Source organism: Ursus arctos, unplaced genomic scaffold (genome assembly GCF_023065955.2).
Source record: "Ursus arctos isolate Adak ecotype North America unplaced genomic scaffold, UrsArc2.0 scaffold_23, whole genome shotgun sequence".
Classification (NCBI taxonomy): domain Eukaryota; kingdom Metazoa; phylum Chordata; class Mammalia; order Carnivora; family Ursidae; genus Ursus; species Ursus arctos.
The window spans coordinates 1958768-1984895 of NW_026622908.1; the positions used below are offsets into that span (position 1 = coordinate 1958768).

Genomic DNA, 26128 nt, shown 5'->3' on the forward strand with positions numbered 1-26128 from the left:
TTATCTCACTTAGTTGGTCCTTAGGATAACTTCGGATTACTATCTTCATAGTATAGCCAAGGTTTAGAGGAGTTGTTAAAAACTTGCCCGAGGTTATACAGCTAGTATGCAGATAAGCCAAAATTCAAACCCAAATTTGTCTGACCCCCAAAACTTTGATTTCCAATCAGTATGATGTCTTCTAAGGTGTGACAAGAAAGAAATGATGCGAAGGAAATTTCAGTTTCAGTAAGGGGTAGGGGTAGGGGAAATGAGTAGGCTCTGGCTGAAAGAGGAATTGTGTAAGGATGAATCTTTACTCATACATACAAAGGTTCTTAGCAAATATTTAATGAAAGTTTGTAAAATACTATTGTATTTAATTAAGAGATCATGTTTGAAGGAGGCACTGATGAATGCTGGGTATCTAAAATACAAATAAAATCTTATCCCTGTTCTTAAAGAATTCTCAATCTAATATAGCAGATACAACTTACAATTCTACAGAATAATAATAATCCTTGATGTCAACAAAATGCTATGGGAGCTGTGGGTTGATGCTCAACCTCTTTCTAATCTGAAAAAACTGGATATCTAGTATGTGACATTTCCCAGACTCCTTTCCAGTTAGGATTCTAGATGTGATTCAGTTCAATGGATCTTGTGAGAAATGAATTCAGAACTGTGCCATGTGAGGAGAAAGGAAGGATACATGGCATCTAATTTGCTCGTGTGGACTTGGCAGAGGTGATGTATGTGATTTGGGAGAAAGCAGTTTCCTGTAACGGCAGCAGCAGCGAAAGTAATGCAGTTCTGTGGTGAACAATAATAGCAGCAGCTTCCTATAGCAACGGCTGTGGGAACATTTCTAATCGTGGTAGAAATAGAAAGGCTGTAAGGGCTAGTTTATTCCAAGGAGTTGGACCTAGAAGTTGCTCCTCTACTTCTTTCAACGATTTTATAAGCACTCAGTTCCTCATTTTAAATCTCTTTTTGCCTAAACTAGATGATTTTGTGTTATGCAATTGAACACTGATGCAGTAATAAGAAAAGTTGTTAATGAATGATTTTCCAGGAAATGGGAATGTGAGATGCCTTATCTGACTTGGATGTATCTGAAGGCAGCAAGGATCTGGTTACTAGTGTTGGAGACTGGTAGTCCAAGATACACAGAAGAGAAACAGTTATTTAAATTATCACCTATGGACTAATAAACTAGTAAAATATAAGCCAAAGACCATTTCTGCCATCACATGGAAAGAGTCTCCCTGAGAATGAAGACAACAGAGGAAGGCAGAGTAAAGTGATGGCAGGGGATAGATTCTTAATAGACATTTGAGTCCCTGGATCCAGGTCTATCTGTAGACTTTCCAGTTACATTAGAAAATATGTTCTATTTTTGCTTTAAAAAATTATCATCTGGGAACCCTGAGTGGCTCAGCCAGTAAAGGGTCTGACTCTTGATTTCAGCTCAGGTCGTGTTCTCCGGGTCGTGAGGTGGAGCCCTGTGTTGGGCTTGAGCTGGGCATGGAGCCTGCTTAAGATTCTCTCTCTCTCACTCTCTCCCTCTGCCCCTTCCACTGCTTTTTCTAAAAAAACAAAACAAAACAAAACAAAACAAACCCAAAATTATCATCTGGTGTTACCTAGAATGAGCTGCCTATCAAAAGTAAGACTTTGGTGGACCAACTGGGTGCTAAGTCAGAGTATTATGAAACGCACAAGGAATACTGGGTAGGGATTACTTCTAATTGTGCTACAAAAACCTAAAGAAAATTAGAGGCTCAAGATTTCACATTTTTAACTCAGGACATGTTTAAAAAACCAGGGGTTTTCTATGATTGCCCTTAAAACACCCTTTATCACTTTTTTAAAAAAAGATTTTATTTATTTGACAGAGAGAGAGAGCACAAGCAGGCAGAGCAGCAGGCAGAGGGAGAGGGAGAAGCAGGCTCCTGGCTGAGCAGGGAGCCCAATGTGGGGCTTGATCCCAGGACCCTGAGATCACGACCCAAGCCAAAGGCAGATGTTTAACCGACTGAGCCACCCAGGCATATATCCTTAATCTCTTAGAGCCACAGGTCTAACACACCAAAAATTAGAAACAGAATCTTCTTTAATAAAATGCTGAATTATGATAGAGGTAGAATTAACAGCTTCACTTGATCTCTGGTGTGGAAGTTTGGGTACCGAGAGTAAGAGAGTTGTATTCCAAACAAAAACGGTACCCTGTGCTGCCAAACTCCACCAAGTGTCTCTTGCCTGCAGAAGTAGCTCCCTTCTTGCCCTGGTCTTATCTTCCTTGAAAACCCTAGAGACCTTATAGTAAACAATTTCCAAGAAGACCCCAGTGATTTGCACCTCTTAGTATTAAATGCCCCTGTGTAGTCCCCTCTCACAATGAATAGGGCTGACCTTTATAACCTACAGGATATCAAGGAAATGATGGTGCGTGGCTTCCAAGGCCAGGCCATAAAAGATAGAAGTATGTTATCTATGAAAAGGTTTGTGAAAAAAGAAACATTGAAGAGGGTTGTTATTTGTATTGGATTATCCACCCCTAATTATGACCCCAAAAGGACCTACAGCACACCCTCTCTTCACTCTATAGCATGAACAAATAGATTGATGAGTACAGCACAAGCATCCCTGAACGTTACTGTAATAGCTCTCCTCTGGGGATAAAGGTTCCAAGTGTTGCCATTCAAATGGGTTTTCTAATTTCAATGATGGTGAGGGATCCTGAGGTCAGGTAGCAGAACGTAACTGCTACAGGCACAGTGGGCACAATTACCAATAAAAAGTTGTACCAGAGTAGTAATTGAAAGGTTTTTATCTACAGAGATCTTTGGTGGTGGTTACCTTAATTTATAGAGTTTCCAGTATTAAAATAGAAGGGTAGCTCACCAAAGTCATACATATTTGTGTAATTGAACAATCTCTAGGTTGGGAAAACAGAGGCTAGAAGTACCACTAAGAGTAATGCAATAGCTTTCACCCATTTCCTAGTTCTGGAAAATTCACAAACCCAGAGGCCCTTGAATACAGAGTATGCTAGGTACCTATGAGAAAGGAACTTGTGATAACATCAAAAGTATGATGTGTGAATGTCTCAGCCTTTCCCCGAAGGGACATACAGTTATTTCCTAGAATAAGACTCTGCATCAGTAGGGGAGAAAGGGGGAAGACATGGACAATGGTGTTAAGCCCTGGTGACCCAGAACACTACGCACACAAGACTCACTGGTCTTACTGTATGTCCCCATCATCCAGCAGCAGCTCGCCTCTAGAACTCTTGAGGGGTCTTCTGAAGACTCAGTTCCAGTGTCAGCAGGAAGGGAACAATTTGCAAAGTTAGGGTGTTGTCCTACAGCAGGGATTAGCAAATTAGAGTCTGAGGGCTAACCCTGGCCCACATCCTGTTTTTGTACAATCTTTAAGAATGGCTTTTACACTTTTTTACATTTTATTTATTTTTTTGAGAGAGGGACACAGAGCAGGAGGGAGAGGCACAGGGAGAAGCAGACTCCCCACTGAGCAGGGAGCCCAACATGTGGCTTCATCCCAGGACCTTGGGGTCATGACCTGAGCCAAATGCAGACGGCTGACTGAGCCACCCAGGTACCCTGGCCTTCACATTTTTTAAGGGCTGTAAACAAAAACAAAGAATATGTGACACATACCATATGTGATCCTTAAACCCTAGAATATTTACTATCTGGCCCTTTACAGGAGAAAGTTTGCCAACTCCCGTTCTATAGTATTGTGTGTTGTGAACTAGCAACTAACAGAGAGTGCTGTTTCTCCCTTATCTACAGCACAGGAACTGGGGAACCCAGGAGTGAGAAAGACACCTCCCACTCATACCTATTGACTTAACCATAAAATATTTTGCTTTCTAGTCCCATAATTTTGAGGTTTGACCATTTAAAGGTCTCAGCATCCAAGGGAGGAATATATTCCCCAGAAAACTCAACAATGGTTCCACTTAACTGCAAGTTTATACTACTAGTTTATTATTTTGGGCTCTTCTTGACATTAGAACAATGGGGGGAAAAGATGTTATAGTGTAGACGGGGACAATTTATCCTTGAATACCAAGGGAAAGTATGATTGCTGCTACATAATAGGAGCAAGGATGAGAATGTTCTGAAACCTGGGAGATGCTTTGGGTCACCTCCTAGTATTGCTATGTACGGTGGAAAATAGGAAACTATAGCAATCGAATTCAAGCAGAAGTACCAAGGACTCATTTCTGAAGAATGAAAATTACATCATGTGAAAACCTCAACCAGCTGTAGAGGCTGGCAAATTGAATATGAAATAATGATGGATGTTGTCAAAAAAAATTAAAAAGCCTCAAGACCAGTTATAGAAATGTTGGGGCGCCTGGGTGGCACAGCGGTTAAGCGTCTGCCTTCGGCTCAGGGCGTGATCCCGGCGTTATGGGATCGAGCCCCACATCAGGCTCCTCCACTATGAGCCTGCTTCTTCCTCTCCCACTCCCCCTGCTTGTGCTCCCTCTCTCGCTGGCTGTCTCTATCCTGTCGAATAAATAAATAAAATCTTTAAAAAAAAAAAAAAGACCAGTTATAGAAATGAGGATATAGTAGCTAGCCATCTCCTTTGTTCTGTTTCAGATACATCTGTATACGGTAATTATACCCATTGACTTTTGTCCTACTTGATATATAGTTTAATTAATGGTATTGTACTGATGTTAATTTATTAATTTGTGCAATTTTAATTTGGTGATATAAGATATTAACATTACAACAAGCTAGCTGAAGGGCATCTACTATTTTGCAGCTTCTCTGTAAGTCAAAATTTATTTCAAAATAAAAATCTAAAAAGCACAATTATCATAAAAACATAAAATGTGTATTAAAATTTAGAAATACATATAATAAAAAGTGATGAAATTTTAGATGCAACCTGGCAATAAAAAATAAGATGCACTTACTTAATGTTTAATCTTTTTTAAAAAATACAAATGGCATTAAATATTTCTTCTAAATTACACTAGTCATACCAGGATTTTCTTCTATTATTTCTTCAGTTAATGCTGCCTTAAAATTCTCTCTCATCTCTTCTTTGGAACTATGAGAGAAATATTGGAATCTCTGGATTTTTCTTTCATCTTAAACCACCTCTCCTTAGATATCTTTGTTCTTTCAGAATAATTTTTCACCTTATTCTTCCAGTTTTGCTAATTTACTCTTCATCAGAGTCCACTTGCAGCTTAGATCATGCTTTAATTTTTTAATTTTAACAATCTTTAACTTGTCTTTTTTTCATGAAATTTAGACACAATATTTTCTCATAGTCTCTCATATTCCTCCGGGGATATTCTGCAGAAGGAGTAACATTTTGAAGTACATGTAAGGTGCTTATTAGAACAATGCCTGATACCACACCTATTATGCAGTAAATAATTATTTCCAAGATCCTCCTCTGCTTTCTCTAATAACTATTTGCTTGAGTGTTAGTTCTTTTGTTAATTGGTGTCAACCTTTCATAGTATTGGTTTTCCTTGGATATTTGGTGGTTCTCTGTCTTGGTATTCCCTGTTCTCTGTGCATGATGCTGTTTGCTTATCATAGTTTGCTCTGATGATTGTGAGGGAGGGCACAGAAAATAATATTCTGGGTGTGAAATGAGGCTTCCTTTGCTGGATATAGCCTCCTGGGGTACCGCCTGGCTCATGTGCCACAAGTATCTAGAGTCACTGAGCTAGCTTAGGGGCAAATACCATTCCAGAGTACCCTTAACTTTGAAGAAGGAATGGAGGGAGAAACCAACGCAACCAGAGGTTTCAAATTCCATTCCCTTATGGTTGCTCTAGGACACTGTGCCCTTCCCCTACACCCCAACTCCCTGTTATCCATTGCCTCTGAAGTCTGACTCTTGCTCTGATTTCATATGCCCTCTCACATTCAGGGAGTCCTCAAAATTCCAAATCTGCTGGCAATCCTGGGCTCCAAAAATCTTCAATAATCTTGATTGGGTTTTTTTATTTGTTTTTATAATTCTGTGCCTTGGTCACCTGGCAAATTAAGATTCATACATTAAGACTCAAAGTACTTTTTCTTCTTCAATTCATAATTCTTTAACCATATTTCTTCTCTGAACTTACATAGCTTCTTGTATATACTTTTATTGTTATTTACAAATGTCTGTGTCCTTTCCTACTAAAATGAGTAAGTCAACAAATAAAAGATATGCTCTCCAAAGGTCTATCAATGATCCTAGTGTCCCCACCAGATTCTTTTCCTTATATGGTCTTGTCGAGAGGTGACTTACACTTCATGTGCTTTTTAGATGACGAACATTCTGATATTACTAAAATTTGAAATGTATGGTACCACAGACAGAGAATGAAAAAAGCTTAACTTGTCCTACGTATGAAGAAAATGATTAGGATGAACAATCCTAGGAAAAACAATTAGGATGGAAATGGCTTATTCTATCTTAGAGAACAGATAATTTTAACACTTTAGAATGATTCATTTCTAGACAAGTTTATGCTAACCCTATGTTATTACTATTATTCAGTGGAGTAATAGAACACTGTGGGCTTTGTCTGGCAGATGTGATCTGGAATCTCAGGTTTGCTACTTACTAGCTTTATCAAACTGGATAAACAACTCCAACACTCTGAGCCTGTGGGAGGGCCATCTTCCAAAATGGCTCACAGTGCTCTCTGCCTCCGGATATTCATGCCTTTGTGTAATATTCTCTTTTTTTGGGTGGGGAATATCTTCCCTATGCTCTACTTTTCATCCCTGTGACTTAGTTACAATTGGAAGTTTGTACCTCTTAATCTCCTTCACCTATTTTTCTCATCCGCCTAAAACTCCTCTTGGGCAACCACTGGTTTGTTCTCTGTGTTCATGAGCCTGTTTCTGTTGTAATACTCTCTCCTCTTGAATGTGGCCTGGATCTAGCAACTTGTTTTTGTTTGGTTTTTAAAAATCAATAGAAATTCATTTTTTAACAGTTCTTTCGGAGGCTGGGAAATCCAAGATCAAGGTGCTAACAGATTGGATGTCTGGTGAGAGCTTGTGTCCTGTTCACTTAGTGACTTGCTTTCAACGGAGAGAAGATAAGAAAAGTGACAGGATAATACTTCCAAAATTAGGTCGTAAAATTTTGTGACTTCTGTCTCACTGGCTGGCACTCTCTCACTTGACCACTTTGATGAAGCCCGCTGGCATGTTGTAAGCAGCCCTATAGAAAGGTCCGTGTGTCAAGGAGCTGAGGGCAGCCTCCCACTCAGTCCAACAGCCGGGGAGAAACTGAACCTCGCCAACATGAGTGAGTTTGAAAGTGGATTCTTCCCCAACAGACCCCTGGCCAGTAACTTCACAGCAGCCTGTGGAAGACCCCGAAGCAAAGTCTGAAGCTAAGCTGTACCTAGATTCCTGACTTACAGAAACTGTGAGGTAATAATTTGTTATGCAGTAGATAATGCATCTCTAAAAATGGAGTTGATAGCCTACCTCACAGTTATCATAATTGAATGAAATAATGTATATAAAGCATTTGGCATCTAATATATACTTTTTGGGGTGAGTGGGGTGGGACGATGGGGTAACCAGGTGATGGGTATTCAGGAGGGCACGTGTTGTGATGAGCACTGATATGCAATGAATGAATCATCGAACACATCAAAAACTAATGATGTACTATATGTTGGCTAATTGAACATAATAAAAAAAAGAAGAAAAGATAAAAAAGAAAAGAAAAAGGAGTTTTATAGTTGAAGATCTCTGGAAAATAGTGCCTACAATATATCCCACCCTCTTGAAGTTATACAGTGCATGTAAGAACCAAAATCCTGCTATAAAAATAGCAGCATTTAAATCCTTAAAGAAAAGAATACATACTTTTTCAAAAAGTTTTTTATTTTTTTACCACCATTAAGTTTTGGGTTATTTACTGTGCAGTAATAGTAACCAAAATGTTACTCATACTTTTATGATAAATATTTCACAAAATATGTATGAAATACTTAGAAGAGTGTCTAGCATATATTAACATTTAGTAAGTATTAGTACTTATTCTCCAGGTTAGATACTATTATAGCACTAGAATTCAAACTTTCTGCTTATGTTTCCCTTATAAAATTTGAAAAACTATCATCTTAAACTTTTTTTCCCATTCCTGCCATTTATTTTTTTTAATTTAAATTCAATTAATTAACATATAACATATTACTGGTTTCAGAGGTACAGGTGAGTGATTTATCACTTATATAATACCCAGTGCTCATTACATCAACATGCCCTCCTTAATGTCTATCACCCAGTTACACCATCCCCCCACCACCCTCCCCTCCAGCAACCATCAGTTTGTTTCCCATGATTAAGAGTCTGTTATGGTTTGTCTCCCTCTCTAGTTTCATCTTGTTTTATTTTTTTCCTCTCTTCCTCTATGATCCTCTGTTTTGTTTCTTAAATTCCACATATCAGTGAGATCATATGATAATTGTCTTCTCTGGTTGACTTATTTCGCTAATACTCTCTAGTTCCATCCACGTCATTGCAAATGGCAAGATTTCATTTTTTTTGATGGTTGAGTAACATTCCATAGTGTGTGTGTGTGTGTGTGTGTGTGTGTGTGTGTGTGTATACCACACCTTCTTTATCCATTCATCTGTCAATGGACATAGGGGCTCTTTCCATAGTTTGGCTATCGTGGACACTGCTGCTAAACATTAGGGTGCAGGTGCCCCTTCGGATCACTACATTTGTATCTTTGGGGTAAATCCCTAGTAGTGCAATTGCTGGGTTGTAGGGTAGCTCTATTTTCAACTTTTTGAGGAATCTCCATACTGTTTTCCAGAGTGGCTGTACCAGCTTGCATTCCCACCAACAGTATAAGCGGGTTCCCCTTCCTTCACATCCTTGCCAACATCCAACTTGTTAACTTTAGCCATTCTGACTGGTGTGATAATATATACATTTTTAAAAAGGTAACTATTAACTCAAGTCCAATATGATTGTATCTCTACCAGGTAGTGTCTTGTTGTAACACTGCTGACATTACAATAATGATTTTTAATAATGTTACAGAATTTTGCAGTGATTTTACATATGTATCTTATTTCTCAGAGCAGGAACATGATTACAACTGAGGCATAAGAAATATATATGGTTTCAATCCTGGGTTTCTGCCAGAGTTCCTAAATCTCTTGGAATTACCTGATAGGAAACTCTTTTGTCCTTCATTAGGATCCTTTTTGAGTTTATGTTAAAGAAGCGACTTAGGTAGGACCCGTAGATATCCTCAGAATGGGGCTAGTCCCCAGAAAGACCTAGTGGTTGACCTCTGGGAAGGGAGAAGTGGGGGAGAAGGCTACAGATTAAATCTCTGTAAAAACTCGTGAACAACAAGTTGAGCTTCTGGGTTGGTAAACACGTGAAGATGTGGGGAGAATGGGCAGCCCGAGAGAGCGTGGAAGCTCCTTGCTCCATCCTATTTACCTTGCCCTGTGCATCTCTTCCATCTGGCTGTTCCTTACCTACATCCTTCTATAATAAACTGGTAAAGGTAAGTAAATGTTTCTCTGAGTTCTGTGAGCAGCTCTAGCAAATTAATTGAACTGGAGGAGAGGGTTGTGGGAACATCTGATCTTAGCCAGCTGCTAGGGTGACAACCTGGACTCACTATTGGTGTCTGAAGGGCAGTCTTGTAGGATTGAACTCTTAACTGTGGGATCTGACACTATCTCCATGAGTAATGTCAGAACTGAATTAAATTGTAGGACATCTGGGGTGCTTGGCTGGCTCAGTTGGTGGAACATGCGACTCTTGATCTCGGGGTCATAGGTTTGAGCCCCTCATTGGGTATAGAGATTACTTAAAAATACAATCTTTAGGGGCACCTGGGTGGCTCGTGTCATGCATGATCCCTGGGTCCTGGGATCAAGCCCTGTGTCAGGCTCCCTGCTCAGCAGGGAGCCTGCTTCTCCCTTGCCCTCTGCTCCCCACTCGTGCTCTAATAAGTAAAGTCTTAAAATATACATATATATATATATATATATACACACACACATATATATATGTATTTTAAATCTTTAAAAAAATAATAATTGTAGGACATCTGGTCAGTGTCTGCTAAGAATTGGAAAATTGCTTAGTGTTGTTGAAAAAACCACATACTGGAAAAAGAGATTTCTTTTATAGAAGAAGAAACAGCATCAGAAAACTCAAGAGACTTGTCCAAGTTTCCACAAGTAGAAAGTGTCAGAGCTGAGATTTAAACCTAATCTTTTCTCTCCATTACCATGCTGACGTTCAACACTTACTCAATGAACAATTATTAGGTATCAGGCATTATTCTAGGCCCTGAGAATACAGAGGCAGATAAGAAAGTCAATGTCTCTGCCCTCAAAGAGCTTATATTCCTTTTTATACTATAAAATTGGAAATAATATTTGTTAATTAAATCTTTCCTGTTTATTCTGGATTGATTTTTAACATATTATGACTTAGAAATGCAATGTTTACTTTACCATCAACTTTGTCCTAATCTGGGTAAATCTCACTAGCAGTGATATAATACAAAGCAGAGCCATGGTTGTTTTAGTATTTGACTGGCTAAATATTAGCTAAATGCTCCATGCATACACCAAACAATTCTTCAGTAATTTTCATAACAGGGTTTATGAAAATAAAGCTTGAACTTCAGGACTTTCTTTTCTTTTTTTGTAAAACCAAGAAATGAGAAGATTTAAAATGCAGAAAAAAAATTCTTTCATAGTAGCTAGTACACCTTCATTAAGCTTTAAGACACATTTCTATTTATAACCTTAATACAGCCGTATTTTTACTTTATGAAAATCAAGTCTCCCAGTAAAAATGGTATTTCACCACACTAATCTTTAAATTCCATCACTAAAAATGTAGTTATACACACCAATTTTTAACCTCTTGGAACATTCGGCAGAATAGATTTTAGTTACTGGAATGAATAGCTGCTCAGAAAAACAGCACTGCTTCAACTGTGATACAATTTGATAGTCAGTATTCTTGTCTTCCAGTAAGATTTCATGAACATAAACACTGGACTCCTTGTGGCTTCATCGATCAAGAGAACGCTTCTGAGCAGCTTCTGAGCAAACATTTCTTAACAGGTTGATCACAGATCTGGGGTCATCACTCCTCATAATGGCACTGCCAGACACAATCATGTTGACTCCTGCCTCTGCACGTTAATGGATAGTGTCAGGACCTACTCCGCCATTGACTTCTATGTCCAAGGATGGGAACTGGGTCCTCAACCAATGAATCTTTGGCATCATATCTTCTATGAATTTCTGCCCTCCAAACCCCGGTTCCACTGTCATAACCAAGACCATACCTATCTGATTAGCCCATGGTGCCAAATACTCAACTGTAATTCCCCGTTTGATGGCAAGGCCAACCTTCATCCCATTCTCCCAAATGTCTTTAATTAAAGCCCCTGGGTTATTGGTAGCTTCAAGATGAAAGGTGTATTGATTGGCTCCCACTACAGCCATTGGTTTTACCCACTGTTCCAGCCTGGATACCATTATGTGCCTATCAAAGAAAGGTCCTGGCCTAGCTGCTTTCAGAGGCTTTCAACCACAGGGTGCCCAAAGGTGATGTTGGGAACAAAATGCTCATCCATTACCGAAGGCGCAAATAATCGGCCCCAGAGTCCAGCAACTGGAGGCACTCAGCCCCTAAATTGGCTAAATCGCTGTTAAGGATTGATGGGCCAATCTTGCAGCCAGACGCCATGGTGCTGGCTCCCAAGAGCAAGCTACCCGTGAGTCCCCCGGTAAGACGAAAGTGTTGCCCTGATTGGCTGCCCCGGCCTTTCTTTCATAAGCTCTATTCATCTCTCGTTTTGGCAGAGTTTAGTTGATAAACGTCTTTTTATCTTGAGTACAAAATTAAGCAAAATAGGTACAATTTATTGGTGTTGCACTATTTAACGAGTGCTGGACTTATTAGATGCTTGCTGGAACACTGACAATCTCCTAACTGGTAGTCAATTTATTGTAAAATTAGTAAGACTCAGAACTTCAAGCTCACAACAGACTAGAGCTTTATCTATATTGTATCTGGCTTGACACTGAAGCCTTGAGAGTACCTTGTTTTCTAGAACAAGTACACAGTTTGTCAGAGAAAAATTTGTTTCTGAAGACTTCTGGAAAAGGGATGTTGGCTTAGTTCCCGATGACAGCTGTCTGGTCAGTTTACGATGCTTTGATAGACCATATTTATATTTAAAAGCTGGAATGGGTACTTGAAAGGCAAATTGCTGTTACGGTAGATGTGTTCTAGAGTGATCTTCACTGCTGCCTCCTTAAACAGGTGCTTGATAAGGGGAAAAAGATTGTGAATCAATGCTGCTGAGTGAATCTGGGAGCTTCCAAAAGTATTTGAGGCTTTGACGATATACCATGACTTCCTAATTGTTATAAAAGATGATGTCTAAACTGAGGGCTACAGAGGGGAGGGGGGTGGGGGAATGGGATAGGCCGGTGATGGGTAGTAAGGAGGGCACATATTGCATGGTGCACTGGGTGTTATACACAACTAATGAATCATCGAGCCTTACATCGAAAACCGGGGATGTACTGTATGGTGACTAACATAATAAAAAATCATTATAAAAAAAAAAATGATGTCTAACCTTTTCATTTATATAGAATAAAAAAAAAACATTTTGCATTTTAAAGGCCCTTCTCTAGACCCAAAGTACTTTGTGTTAGCAATTAATTCTTCCATAGCTGTATCATGGTCATAAAACCTACCACAGAATTGCCTAACACCTATGAAGTGCTCTGGAAATTGCCATCAAGAGTAATTTTTTAAAAAATATTTTCTTTTTAAATAATCTCTATATCCAATGTGGGACTCAAACTCAAAACCCAAGATCAAGAGTTGCATGCTCCATCACTGAGCCAGCCTGGTGCCCCAAGAATGACTTTTTTTTTTTTTTTTTTTTTTAAGAAAGAGAGGGAGAGAGAGCATGCATATGCAAGAGTTGGGGGGGGCAGGGGGAGAGGGAAAGAGAGAATCTTAAGCAGGCTCCACACCCAGTGCAGAACCCAATGCGGGGCTCCATCTCACCACCCTTAGATCATGAGCTGAGCCAAAATCAAGAGTTGAATGCTTAACTGACTGAGTCATCCAGGTGTCCCCCAAGAGTGATTTTTAAAATATTGTTTTTGGGGGCACCTGGCTGGCTCAGACGGAAGAGCATGTGACTCTTGATCTTAGGGTTGTGAGCTCGAGCCCGGCATTGGGTGTAGAGATTACTTAAGTAAATAAAACTTAAAAAAATAAAATATTGCTTTTGTAGCATGGTGAAAAGCCTTGGAACAAAATCTTACTCTGTCATCCCAAACCAACTCAGTGCTCTATCACGGAGACTAGAGTTTCCCTTACTTACTTTAGGCAGGGAGGTAAAGGGCTACTTCTTTATAAGAAATCTTGAAATCACCTGGTGGAGGGAGTTCAAAATTAAGTTAGAAAGTAATTCCAACAGTGAAATACCAAAGGGTGAGTCCCTTTTTCTCTACCAAAAATTCTGGCAGTCTCTTCCTTGAGGGTCAGGGGAAAGATGACAGCAAAAAGGACAAGGTAGCATGAAGAGCTACTAGATGAGGCTTGGAGACCCAACATGATCTCTTCACTCAATAAAAACATAGTTAAGGCCAAATCTGCACATTTTTATACATCATGGACCTTTGTTTAATGGACTACACTTACTTACCACAATAGATAATCACCACTACATTTTACATGCTCCCAAATTTAGATAGTTGCCAAATTTGTACCACAAAGCCTAGCATGGAGCTATATGGGATGAAAAGAAGTCCAACATATGTTCCCTGGTCTTAAGAATGGAGATGGAGAATCTTTCAACAAATATGTACATTTTCTAAAGGGGTCTCTAAAGTTCTGGGTTTCCTCCTAAGTGTATGAAGGGCCCAGTATCACCTAACTTTGAGCTCTTCAAAAGATAGGGTCATATAGAGTGGATATGGTCTGCACTAATGATTAATAGCTCTTCCCTCAGTGCCCTCTGACATATTTACAAAAACCCCGGAATAGTTACAAAAACCGCCAACCCCTTCTCCTGTTTGAGAACAATGGCTTCCCATTGTACTTGAAGTAAAATCCAGACTCCTTATATTGGCCTCTAATACCCTAAGAAATCGGATTCATTCCTACATCTGTGACTTTGTCATGCTCGTGGTGCTCTTTATTCCATACATTCTCATCTTTCTATTCTTCACACATACCAAGCTCTTTCTGTATCAGGGTGTTTGCATTTGCTTTCTCTCCATCTGGAATATTCTCCCAATCCTTCATTTGAAAGGCTCCTTATCTCTCAGGCTTCAGCTCAAATGTCACTTTCTTGAAGACCTTCTCAGATTAACTCAGTTAACACTCTCCTACATTACTCTGACATTGACCTGTTTTATCTTCTTCACAGCACGTAAGATTGTCTTTTCCACTAGAATGTAAATTCTTTGAGAGTAAATGACATCTTTACTCCCTTTATTTGTGTTACTATAGATTTAGCCCAAGTTTTGATATTTCTTTCAGCATGTCTACAGAATTTTAGGAAGATAGAGTCAAAGGTAGGCACTTAGGTCACCACCTTAAACCTGAAATCTCAGCTTGTTTGGGGGAAAGGTTTGTTTTGCTCAAAGAGATTTGTCAAGAAAGCCATGCTAACTGCTATGTGACACATTTTACCTGGTCAACAACTAATTCTTCCAAGAAGTTAGAACAGTCCCTTAGGGAACTTTAAAACTTCGACAGAAAGTAACTTTTAAGAAAGAGAACTACTCATACTATTTCTGGCTAGATTAGTGCCCCAATAAAGAATATGACTTATTAAACTTCAAAAAAAAATCACACTGTATTTACCAGGGTCTTCAACAAATTAAAGGAAAAATAAACAAGTTTGTTCTCAAGGTTAATTCCTAATTTGGATCATGTATCTGATTCACAACTAGCCCAACATTAGCTAGTAAGTAAAATACATTTATCAAGTTGTCTCACTATAAGAAATGGCATCTGATAATACTTAATAACATCAATATATGCACTGATTTTGTTTCTGGTCTATAAAATATTACCCGTGGCAGAATTCTGAATGGTAAAACTATGGTAGATGACTAAATAACCAGAGATCAGGCTATCTGTTTGGGATGGCACTCATCTCATCATTGTGGTTAAGTTAACCAATAAATTCTAGCTTTATATTGCTTTCCCTTTAGACTACTATGTTATGACGATTTTGCCAATGGTAATAGAAAATCCAATGTAAACTATCATAAACAATAAAGAGCATTTAGTGGCCCATGTAACAAAAAAATTACAGGCAGGATAGTGATCAAGTATGGTTGTCAGGGCTCTGGTTTAATTTCTTACTAAGTTTTTGGCTCTGCCCACTTCTGTGTGTTGGCTTTATCCTCAGGCTAGAGAGATGCAGCAATTCCAGGTCTCCCAAGTACACAGGACCTTTATTTCTTAAGTGAGGAAACATCTTCTCTCAAAGACCCTGTAATCAACAATCTGCCCTTGCTCTTCTCCAGCCTATGCTGGGTCACGTGATACTCTAGATCAATTCCTGTGGTCAGAGTAATACTATGCCTTAATAAACTTAGATCCAGGTTTCTAACAATATTTTTAAGTGCAAGGGTATTACACTCACCAATGTTTTTTCAAATGGTAGACCATGCCCCAAGAATGCATCATGAAATGAATTTTCAGGTCCTAATCATCATTTAAAAAATTAAATAGATTTGAGATTGCATTGTACATATAAAGAGTTAGTACTATATTATGAAACTTTGGTGCTCACATATACACATCTGGATTACAGTGCAAAATCTGTTTCTTATTGTGAATCGGAGTCAAAAAATGTTTGAAAGCTACCATCTTAGGCAAGGTAGGTTCACTCCCCAAACTGGAGTGGAGTCAGCTATTGCTTAAGTACATGGATTATGTAAAGGAAAAATGGATACCTGAAAGAAAACTGATACAGTTTGGGAGAGGAAAATAGGTGCTGGGGATAGAGTCAACAATTTCTACTGTAGCCTGCCTGACACTTTATCATTTAATCTATACTGGATTCCAATACAGTCATAACCAAGTATATTTTAATTCTTCCAATGTTTTCTCAAAGTACACCTCCCTTCTAAAAAAAGCACTTCATTCCTTCCCCAGTTAAGTATCCATGGTGGGGCAATTTATAAATTTTATCATTTGGTTGGTAGAAAGCATTATGGTAAAAGACTCATTGAAAAGCTTGGCTTCTAGGAAAAAAACCGCATATTCCAAATAACTGAGCAAATCTTTATCAATCACCCTAATCTCTATTTAGATTTAAATTTGGATCTTATTTGACAAGAACTTTAGAACTCATTTTAGTTTATCTCAAGAAACTAAGGACTACAGAGGAGGATGAACTTAGATTCTAAGGCCATTAATTAGTTGCAGAACACAAGTCTCTTGACACCTGCTTCAGAATTCTTTCCACTGTACTAATTAACAGCGCAGTTATACCAACTTTAAAAAATGAAAGTAAGTACTGAACATAAGTAAATTCCAGAGGCATCTAAATTTACACTGTTGATGGATTCTTTCAAGAGTTGTAGGTAAATTATATTTTTGGAAGTAAAACTGCATCTTTAAGGAAACATGGGAGCTTATTTACAAAATGCCACTTCTGAAGTCTTTGAGGCAAAGATTAGTTATTGCTTTGTATGTTTAAGCCAGGCTAAGAACTTTAAAGCTAATTTTTATAGTGCTACAGTATAAATTGTATTTCACCATAATACTTTACCTTTTAAGGTAGAGAGTTCAATTCACTGAGCACTTTTCGTATGATTAGAAACTAAGTTCTATGAATGATCCTAAAGAAGTCCTAGATACAAGAAGTGTGGTACTAGGATAAAATCCTCATTAAGAAACCAAGGCAATTTCAATTACTTTAATTTTCATTACTATTAATTTTTAAGTAAACTCTATGCCCAATGTGGGGCTCAAACTCATGACCCCAAGATCGAGAGTCACATGCTCTACCGACTAAGCCAGCTAGGCGCCCCACAATTTCAGTTACTTTATTGTTTAAAAATATGGAATGCTTCACGAATTTGTGTGTCATCCTTGCGCAGGGGTCACGCTAATCTTCTCTGTATCGTTCCAATTTTTAGTGTATGTGCTGCCGAAGCAAGCACACTCTTTTACTTTAGATTCAAAGTGGAAAAGTCCTTTTGGGTTAGATACATTAGGTGAACTGTTTCATGCACAGGCAGAAAGGGTAGCTATCATTTGAGAATGCCATAAAGAGTATTTTTTTAGTCCCCAAATCTCTTCCTTTAAAAGCTGTTTCCTCTTTTGGGTGAAAGGGTTTGTAAGACGCTTCCCTCTGGCTCCAGAAAGAGCCTCTAGTATCTGGAGTCTTACGGAGTACTGACAGAAGAGTAACCAAAGGGCTGTGGAGTACAAAAGAAAGGGAGTCTGACAGTGCTCAAGACTTTGCTTGCTTTGCTTTTATTTAAGAAAGGCAAAGTCTGAAGGGTAGGTAGGGTTTAAACATAAAGGAAAAGAATCTTCTGTTTTGGGATTCAGTCATGGTACCATGCCCATATCATGGCCAAAACAGTAGGTTAGGGTAATACAGATGTTGTTGTCTGGAACTAGATTTGCCTACTATCCAGCAGGTCTCAGGCCCACCTTCAGGTGCTAAAAGTCCACTCTCACTAGCCATACATGGTATTAGTCTGAGAGGTTACAGAACAGATGAGAAGATGGCATCAAGAACCAAGTTGGGTAGTCTTGGCAATAAAGAGGTCTATTATCAGATAGCAGGGTCCCAGTCAACAGATTTGGGTTTAATGCAAGGATCTAGACTCTCAGAGAAGGAGGTTACAGGTAAAGAATTGGAAAGGAAGAGAGGTCTTCTATCTCAAGAGATGATAGCCTGGACAAATAACTTAAGGGCTCAGGTTCAGTAATCAAATGAGTCTCATTATCAGACTTGAGGTATCAGCCAGCCATGGACATTATGGCATTATATATGCCTCTCAAATTAGGGTAGATTTAATTCTAGGATTAGTTGACAAAAAGTACTGTATGTATAAGCAATTATGATGAATCTTTTTTGAGAATTAATTTTCCTTGGTGGCAATTTAATCCCTATTTTTATATAGTTTTATGTTAAAGTAAGCAGTCATATTTTGAAATAGACAGCTAATTTTAGGTGAATCTAGAGAAGAAAATACAAGCTTTCAAAGAAATGTCCAGATTTCAGTAGGGAGTTTTAGCTATACTCCTAAGTCACTGTTTGATGCTCTTAATACAGGTTTGAAAGGCAATGACCACAAAAAGTACCATCTATGGGAATGAACTGTTCTTTGTTAAGTAAGCTCTACACCCAATGTGGGGCTTGAACTCATGGACCCTGAGATCGAGAGTTGCAAGCTCTACTGACTGAACCAGTCAGGGACCCTAACATTTTAAATTACATTCTGTTACTTCATGTGTGACCTTAGGCAAATTCAAAAATTACTTAATCCCATTGGCCTGCTGTAAAGATTATACAAGCATCTAGTAAGATAAAATAAGTGATTAATAATGTGACAAAACCTGGCCTAGAAAGGTTTAATCTTGCTGCCTTAGATTAGGTCAGGTCCTATGGACTGGAGGGCTGTTAAGCCTCCCGAGAACAAAAACCCAGACTAGAAGTGAATGTGGAAGTAAACTTTAAATGTGACATGGTTGGATATGGAAGAGAACTAATATATATTGTATAGCTTTTCCTATCACCTACTGTTAGGAACTTTGGATACATACTCATTTAATCTTATTAATAACCCTCAAAGAAGGCATAATTTTATAGATGAGAAAACAGGTGCAGGAAGGCTCAAACTGCCCAATGTTAAATAGCTAATTAAGCAGTGGAGCAAGTCCCCCAGTGTAGTCATGCTACCACATTCTGCCGTAGTGAGGGGAGGTCCTTCTACTCCCCAAAATGGGAACTAGGTTTGAATAAGTGATATTAAATAAATAATGGCTATCTATATAGGAGTAACACAAAAGATCTGACAGTGAGCTGGTGACCTGTGATGTGGGATGTGATGCAGTAAGAGATCCTAGGGACAGAAAAGTCAGACCTCCTTCATAGAATTCTCAGGGTAAATTGATAAGGGTTTCAAGTCTAATCATCTTCAATACAGTAAAACCTCATTAGTCTACAGTATATGGAGTTTACAATACTCTACATAAGAACTGAGAAACAATGAGAATATCTGATAACATTCTTCATACTTCCCTCTCCCCCCAATAGTTCAGCTTGGGTCAAAGCTGTGACATTATTTAGTGACTTCCGCCTAATCACCACACTGAATTCTAGGTAAAAGAATAATTGAGCCCAGGGGCTCCTGGGTGGCGCAGTCGTTAAGCGCATCTGCCTTCAGCTCAGGGCATGATCCCGGCGTTATGGGATTGAGCCCCATATCGGGCTCCTCCGCTGGGAGACTGCTTCTTCCTCTCCCACTCCCCCTGCTTGTGTTCCCTCTCTCGCTGGCTGTCTCTCTCTGTCAAATAAATAAATAATTAAATCTTAAAAAAAAAAAAAAAAAAGAATAATTGAGCCCAAACCACAAAGGGTAACAACATTCTCTCTACACATGAAGATACACAAATATAAATTACCATATCCTATTCCATTTTTTGTTGATTCACCAAAATTTTTTTCCTTTACCGGGAATTTTATTTTAGTAAGGCCTTTTAGCAGGCAATGGAGACACAGAGCCGAAGAGACCTTATAAGAGCTTAGTCCAGTAACACTGGGAATCATGAGGCCACCACACAGTTCACAGTTGAGACATGCACAAAAATAGGGCCAAAACAGAAAGACACAGAGAATCAAAGTACCAAAGGTAAATTAGGTCAAACTACTGAAAAGCAAATAGGAGTTTGTCAGGAAGCAAGGGGAAGGAATATTTTTTGAGACCTGAAAGCATGAAACAGTGTGATGTGTTTAGGAAATGGGAAGGTGTTCCATGTGATTGGAGAGCTGCGGGGTGGGAGGACTGGAAAGATTCCTAAAGAGATACATCATGCTAAGGAACTGGGGTTTTATCTTGTGGATCAACACTTCTCACAGTTATGACCATGGAACTCTTTGAAATTACAATGTGAAGAAGAAATACCAATACTACATGCTTAAAACTTCTGATTCTTTAGCTTTCTTAAAATCTAAATATAAAAAATATGGATCATTTTATTTAAAACCCCAAAATACCAGAGATGAAATTATCTTTTATTTTCATCTTATATTTGGTTATCAAGAGACATGCAAAACCCTCTAATTCTAATGAGAACAGTGTTTTTGTGTCTTTTTATCACATATCCGCTTAATATTAGGTGTGATGTTGCTAAGTCGAATCCGCATATGAGGCGCAGCATCCAGTCTTTTCCTGTATTTCGTTTTTGTGGCGGCATAATATGAAAATCCTGTTTCGCACAGGTGCATTGTAGCAAAAGGAAGCAGTACACGAACCGCTCGCCTTGCAATGCTTGGGTACTCCTGAATTAGGCTACTCCAAAAATCATTTAGTGAAAGTTCACTGAAATTTTGTTTCACTTGAGAATCAGACGTTAAATCAATCAGGCTCTCATAGTCCCGTGCTACTAATGAGGCTGGCTTAACGGTTACTGTAAATGGATTTCTAACCCAAGTGTTATTGTCATTTGTTACAGGAAAATATTTTAACAGAGTAGAGCGCAAACCCCTTAGGTGCTGCACAATGGCACTACAAATGTCTTTATCAACTGTAGAATTAATTTCAGTCAAAAAGTCACTGAGTGTAGGAAAACAATCAAAGTTTTCTTCTTCTACAGATGAAGCCCAAAATTCCAATTTTCTTAACAATGATGACATTTTATCAAATACTGTAAAAACTGTTACATTTTTTCCTTGCATTGATAGATTAACCTCATTTAATTTAGTAAAAATATCTGCAAGATATGCAAGTCTTAGCAGCCAAGATGAATTTGTTAAACAATCAGACAGTCGAAAAGCAGAATCCATAAAAACCAACAGTTCACGACGAAGCTCAAAAAGTCTTACGAGCACTTTACCTCGGGAAAGCCACCTCACCTCTGTGTTCAGAAGAAGCGCTGTGTGCTGGGCACCCATTTCCTCACATAAAATTTTTAGTAGCCTGGATTGATGTGGTCGAGCTTTAATATAATTGATGATTTGTACTGCCTGATCCAGCACATTTTTCAGAGATGTAGGCATTACTTTAACTGCTAGTGCATGTCTATATAATAGGCAGTGACTACTGGTGCTTTCGGGAGCCACGTATTTTATCAAGGTGACAGCCTCAGCAATTTTCCCGTCCATTGCCCTAGAAGCATCACTACAAACATCAACACATTTTTCCCATTCAATTTCATGTTTCTGCATAAAACTGTTGATGCAGTTGAAAATTTCTTCACCAGTAGCATTACTTTGCAAAGATTCACATAAGAGTAGGTCTTCCTCAATAGATTTATTAAACCTATAACGAACAAACACAAGCAGCACAGCAAGTCCTGAAACGTCAGCTGATTCATCTAGCTGCAGAGAAAACCCATCACAGATTTTCAGTCTACAAACAAGCTCTTCTTCAATGTCAGCAGCGAGATCCTTAATTCGACGTGCGACAGTACTATTTGATAGTTGTACCGCATCTATTTTTTTACTATATTGTTCATCAAACATTCGCATCACAACATCTTTTGCACAAGGCTTGATAAGCAACTCTCCAATAGTATGAGCCTCTCCACTCAGGGCTATATGGTAACTTACATTGTATGATGCCTCTGTAGCACTTTCATTATCTGTATTGACAATTTTAGGTGTTGGAGGCTTGTTATTTTCAGGTGAATCAAGATGTTGCTTGAAAAAGCTTATGTCTTTGTCTTTATAGGCAGCATGTTTAGTTTCCAAATGTCTTCGAAGCTTACTAGGGGCCAGAGAACTATTTGATAAAATTTTCTTACATAACACACACTGAGCATGAGGTGCATCTCTATTTCCAAAGTAAGTAAATCCAAAAGACAAATAACTTTCATCATATTTTCTTCTTTTTGGTTTCTTACTAAATGTTGTTATTTTGTTGGAATTGGACATAAATCTGACCCTGGAAAGCTCACCTTCTGATTTTTTAGAAACCGAAGGCTGCAACTGTTCATCCTCACTTTGTAATATTCCAACCTTTTGATCATTCGATTCAGACACAATTTGATAACAAAAAGATTCTACTTCTTGTTTAAGACTTCCTTGTTTCAGCAACAGATCCATAGGCAATGTGTTTGTGGTACAAAACATGGTTAATTTAGAATAAACATCGAGTATCACAAACGTGCTGAAATTATACGACAGGATACACAGAAGATGAGCAATCATCAAAGAGATGCTAGAGAGCAACACATCGGTTAACTTGTAAATGCTGCCTATGCATCAATGCGCAGATGGAACATCACACGTTCGTGTATCAGGTGATTTCTCATGCGACTTCCTGGTGCTCTCAGGTATGGCACACCTTTTCTTAAACGTAGATTATCACATAAAAATAAAGCTATAGAAATGAGTTTAGTAGTCTTAAACTTATATTTTAAAATAAACTATAAAGAAAACTATTGTTAGCACTGATCTTTTTCTCAGAACACTTATTAACATGGAGAATATTAATGTTCTATAAAACACAATTTGGGAACCATCAGGCTAAGAAATAATGAAGAGTTGATAAGTGTTTTTTTAAGGAAGGGACCTTGAGGAATATGTCCCATGGCAGGGGTTGGCAAACTTTTTCTGTGAAGAACAATACAGTAAATATTTTTGACTTTACGGGCCATATGGCCTCTGTTGAAACTATTCAACTCTGTAGTTGTAGCATGGTAGCAGACATAGAGAATACAAAAAGAATGGACACAGCTGTGTTCCAGTAAATCTCTATTTACAAAAACATGGGCCATAATTTACCAACCCCTTCTCATGGCATATAGTATCTTCAATCTTGTTTAGCTTTCTGATGCCTACTGCCATTAGATACATTCACTGTTGATATTATTATACATCTGAAGCCTCCCACAGGACTACTATTTTGATAAGCTATATTAAAGACACACCAACACATTCCAAAGTTTTGAAAGACACAGAATTCTGCATCCTAAATACTATGCTAACACTGAATAAAATGTAGACCAAAAGTTAGTTCCTATTTCTCTGGAATTAAAATCACACAAATATTTATATCATCCAAATTAAGACCCACTGAAAGTAATTATTTTACTGATTACTCTGCATTCCATTATACTACAGGTAAAGACTTAACCAGGACCTAAAAAACATAAACTCTCATTTTGATAGGTTTATTCTTCATATAGTTTTAAAAATCATAATTAAAAGGAAGGGTAATGCAAATCCTAAGACCTTTAAAAAAGACTTTTAACTTTGCAAGTTAAGGCATACATATTTAGTGTCTACCCAAATATATCTGCTTTTGACTTAAACCTAGAGTAAGCTTTGAATTCTCATGTTACATCCTAAAGCAAAATGGTTTTCCTATTAATAGCTAGATGGTAAGATACCTGAAATGAGGAGTACTCCCTTCTGCAATCACACTCTCCACCTTCGCAGCTTGAAATGCACTCTTCAAAAGAATAAAATTAAGGGATGGGGTGGAAAGGGAGTAACCAAAAGCCTAGAATGAGAAAAATTAAAATTAGATACTGCAAAAGCAGAACTAACTATAAACCCCTAAGATGACTGTTCATTACAATTTATTTTAGATCCAGGCAGTGCAAGTGATTCTTCACTGCAATGCAGTGGACTGAAATAGAAGATGCCTAGCATAGTAAAAATGCTAATATTTTCATCTCACTTAATACCCTTGTTATTTCATTGTTTTGAGACACTCTCCCAACTACTGACTTCATAGAAACACATGTAAAACTTTCAAAAACTAAACCTAACTTTTAAAAGTGGCCACATTTTAATGTCTCTAAAAGTAAGCATTAAAAGTAACCTAAGATCCAATTATACAGGGAGGTGTTATATGAAATATGCATTTTTGCTATAACCATTTTTGTCCCCTCAACCAATTTCCTAAGTTCGGTTACTAATGTTTATTGAATGATGCTTGTAACTGCTAGATCCTTCATATAGATGATCTCATTTAATCCTCAAAACAAACGTGAGAGTCAGGGACTATTAATAACAGAACTTAAGAAATGAACTAATAGACACAGAGAAGTTAAGTCGTTTGCTAACTTAACACATCTTGTAAGTGAAGAACTAAGAACAGAACCCAAAAAGTTGGGGCTGCAGAGCCCACGCTCCTAGCCATTCCTTGCGTGTTCCCGAATACCCTAAATTTCCCAAGCACCAACGGGCTGCACAGACAGAAATGGATTACAACTGCCAGAAAGTCGAGGGTCTCAACCTGGAAGCAGCAGAAAGCCCTACTCCATTATTGGGAGCAAAAAAGCAGTAGATTTTCGTTTCCACAATCCCGATTTTAATTTAGCGACAGAGAACTTCGTGGAGCTGCGGGTTAGGATTAGGATCCCTCTCCCTGGCTACCCGAGGAGGACACAATGGAGTAGAAGCTTTGTTTTCCTGCAATAAGGCCTCATCCCCACCTCTTCTAGAGGTGCTTCCCCGAATCTCTCGAGGACAAAGAGTCTGGACTCCATGAAGAGTCAAGTTTCTATTCCATTACCCGAAAAGGCTGGCGGGGGTGGGGGGGGGGTGGGGAGAAACCCTGTTCTTTTGTCTCTTCTCTGGGTTATACTGACAGGTAACACCATCCCTTCACCCCACCTCCGGGCGGTTCCAGCTGTGAACAATACCCTCAGGGGCAGGAGGGCCGGCTTAAGAGTGCAGTCCAGTCAAAAAGCCTAGGCAAAGGGGGTGCGGCTGCCCCTTCCAGCACCTACATGCTTCTTTAAACGGTCACTTCGATGTGCTGCCTGGTCCAGCGCTCCCTCCCTGTCACAGGTGCGCGCTGCCAGCAGACCGCCACATCCGGGGGCTCGCCCACCCTCGCCTCCAAAATTCTCTCGCGTCCCCGGGCAGTGTCCTCAGCACCCGACACTATCTCTCTACGTCACCTCCATCAGTGATGGAGACCGGTCTTCGCTGCGGCTGGGCTGCACAGCAGCGCCGCGGTCCCCAGCTGAGCCTGCGGCCGCCATTTTAAACAACTCAAGGCAGCGGCCATTTCAGAGCGCACCGCTCAGCCGCCGTGGCGGCTCTGGTCCTCACCTTCACCGAGGCCTGAACAGGGTCAAGAGCCAGTCGTCGCGGACTGGAAGGGGAAGGGAGGGAGGGGGGAATGAAAACAAAATAGAGGAAAGAAGGATTCGGGGACAGGGTGATGCTCTCAGCTCTGGGACATCGCCTATGCCACCTCCATAGAGATCCGGTTCGCGGCTGGCGCGGTAGCTCCTCTGAAGATAAATTTAGCACTCTGGAGCAGCCGAACTTACAGTCTCCACCAGCGGCTCGTTGCCGCCCAATCAGCTCCAGAGCTGCTCTCCGCCACCAATCCGCGCTGAGCAGCGGGGCGGGACCAAAGGAAAGGACCAAGCTCGGTTGATGCACGGCCCAGCGGCCGCCGCGGTGCTGGGTTCCCGCGAGCAGGGAGTCCCAGCTGGTGCTAGACGTGAAGCGATTGTTTTCAAACTTCCCTGGGTTCCTGTGAGCCCGGATGCTTGTGTAGAATGCAGGTTCCTGGGTACTGCCAGACAGTTTATCGTCCTGTGGGGCTGGACTGGACCCCAGAAATCTGCATGCTCGTAGCACTGGCCTTCTGCCCGGGCGGCGGTGATTTGTGTGGATTCGCAGTTACTCCAAGGAGCACGCAGAGCCTGGGCTCCGGCTGCTTTCGCAACCTCTTTGTTTCCCGAGCCGCACCCCAGGCTCAGGTTACGCAACCGCCTTCTCTTTGCCTCGTTTTCCCTCTGGAGTAGGGCGGGAGACGCCCTCTCCTTTCCTCGCCCTTCCCGACGCTGCTGTGTCGGGGGCGCTCAGGGAGCCGGCCGAGAGCTGAGACTCCCGCCAGAGCTCTCGGGTGACCCCAGAT

The 26128-nt window shown here is 39.6% G+C and overlaps 2 protein-coding genes, 1 non-coding gene and 1 pseudogene across 6 annotated transcripts in view; all 4 read right to left on the reverse strand.

Annotated features, from left to right (window-relative positions):
• EIF4G2 (eukaryotic translation initiation factor 4 gamma 2) overlaps positions 1-25564 on the reverse strand; it is a 50899-nt gene extending 25335 nt beyond the window's left edge. The window contains exons 1-2 of one of the 3 annotated variants that reach the window (XM_057317264.1): positions 25309-25564; positions 23631-23743 (exon numbers count right to left, since the gene is read on the reverse strand). The gene's annotated coding sequence lies outside the window, so the exon portion shown is untranslated. Of the gene's footprint in view, positions 1-23630; positions 23744-25308 lie in introns of those variants that run through there. The other 2 variants (XM_044380809.3, XM_057317265.1) reach the window with 2 other exon arrangements.
• LOC130544638 (ribulose-phosphate 3-epimerase-like) lies at positions 1861-20163 on the reverse strand (annotated as a pseudogene).
• Positions 17114-17221, reverse strand: LOC113248991 (U6 spliceosomal RNA). The gene has a single exon (XR_003313666.1). It is a non-coding gene; the product is annotated as a U6 spliceosomal RNA (small nuclear RNA).
• Positions 20290-25915, reverse strand: ZBED5 (zinc finger BED-type containing 5). 2 transcript variants are annotated; one of them, XM_044380811.3, is made up of 3 exons: positions 25309-25915; positions 23631-23743; positions 20290-22618 (listed from the first exon to the last, which is right to left on the reverse strand). In XM_044380811.3, the coding sequence occupies exon 3, from the start codon at positions 22444-22446 to the stop codon at positions 20362-20364; it is 2085 nt and encodes a 694-aa protein (XP_044236746.1). In that variant the 5' UTR covers positions 22447-22618; positions 23631-23743; positions 25309-25915; the 3' UTR covers positions 20290-20361. The 2 variants fall into 2 exon arrangements, with proteins under 2 accessions (XP_044236746.1, XP_044236748.1); XM_044380813.3 differs by having other exon boundaries at positions 20290-22587; positions 25309-25501.
• Between the last annotated feature and the right edge of the window lie 213 nt (positions 25916-26128).

Coding starts and splice junctions, on each gene's coding strand:
- ZBED5 (XM_044380811.3), bottom strand. CDS start 22,446: ATGATTGCTCATCTTCTGTGTATCCTGTCGTATAATTTCAGCACGTTT.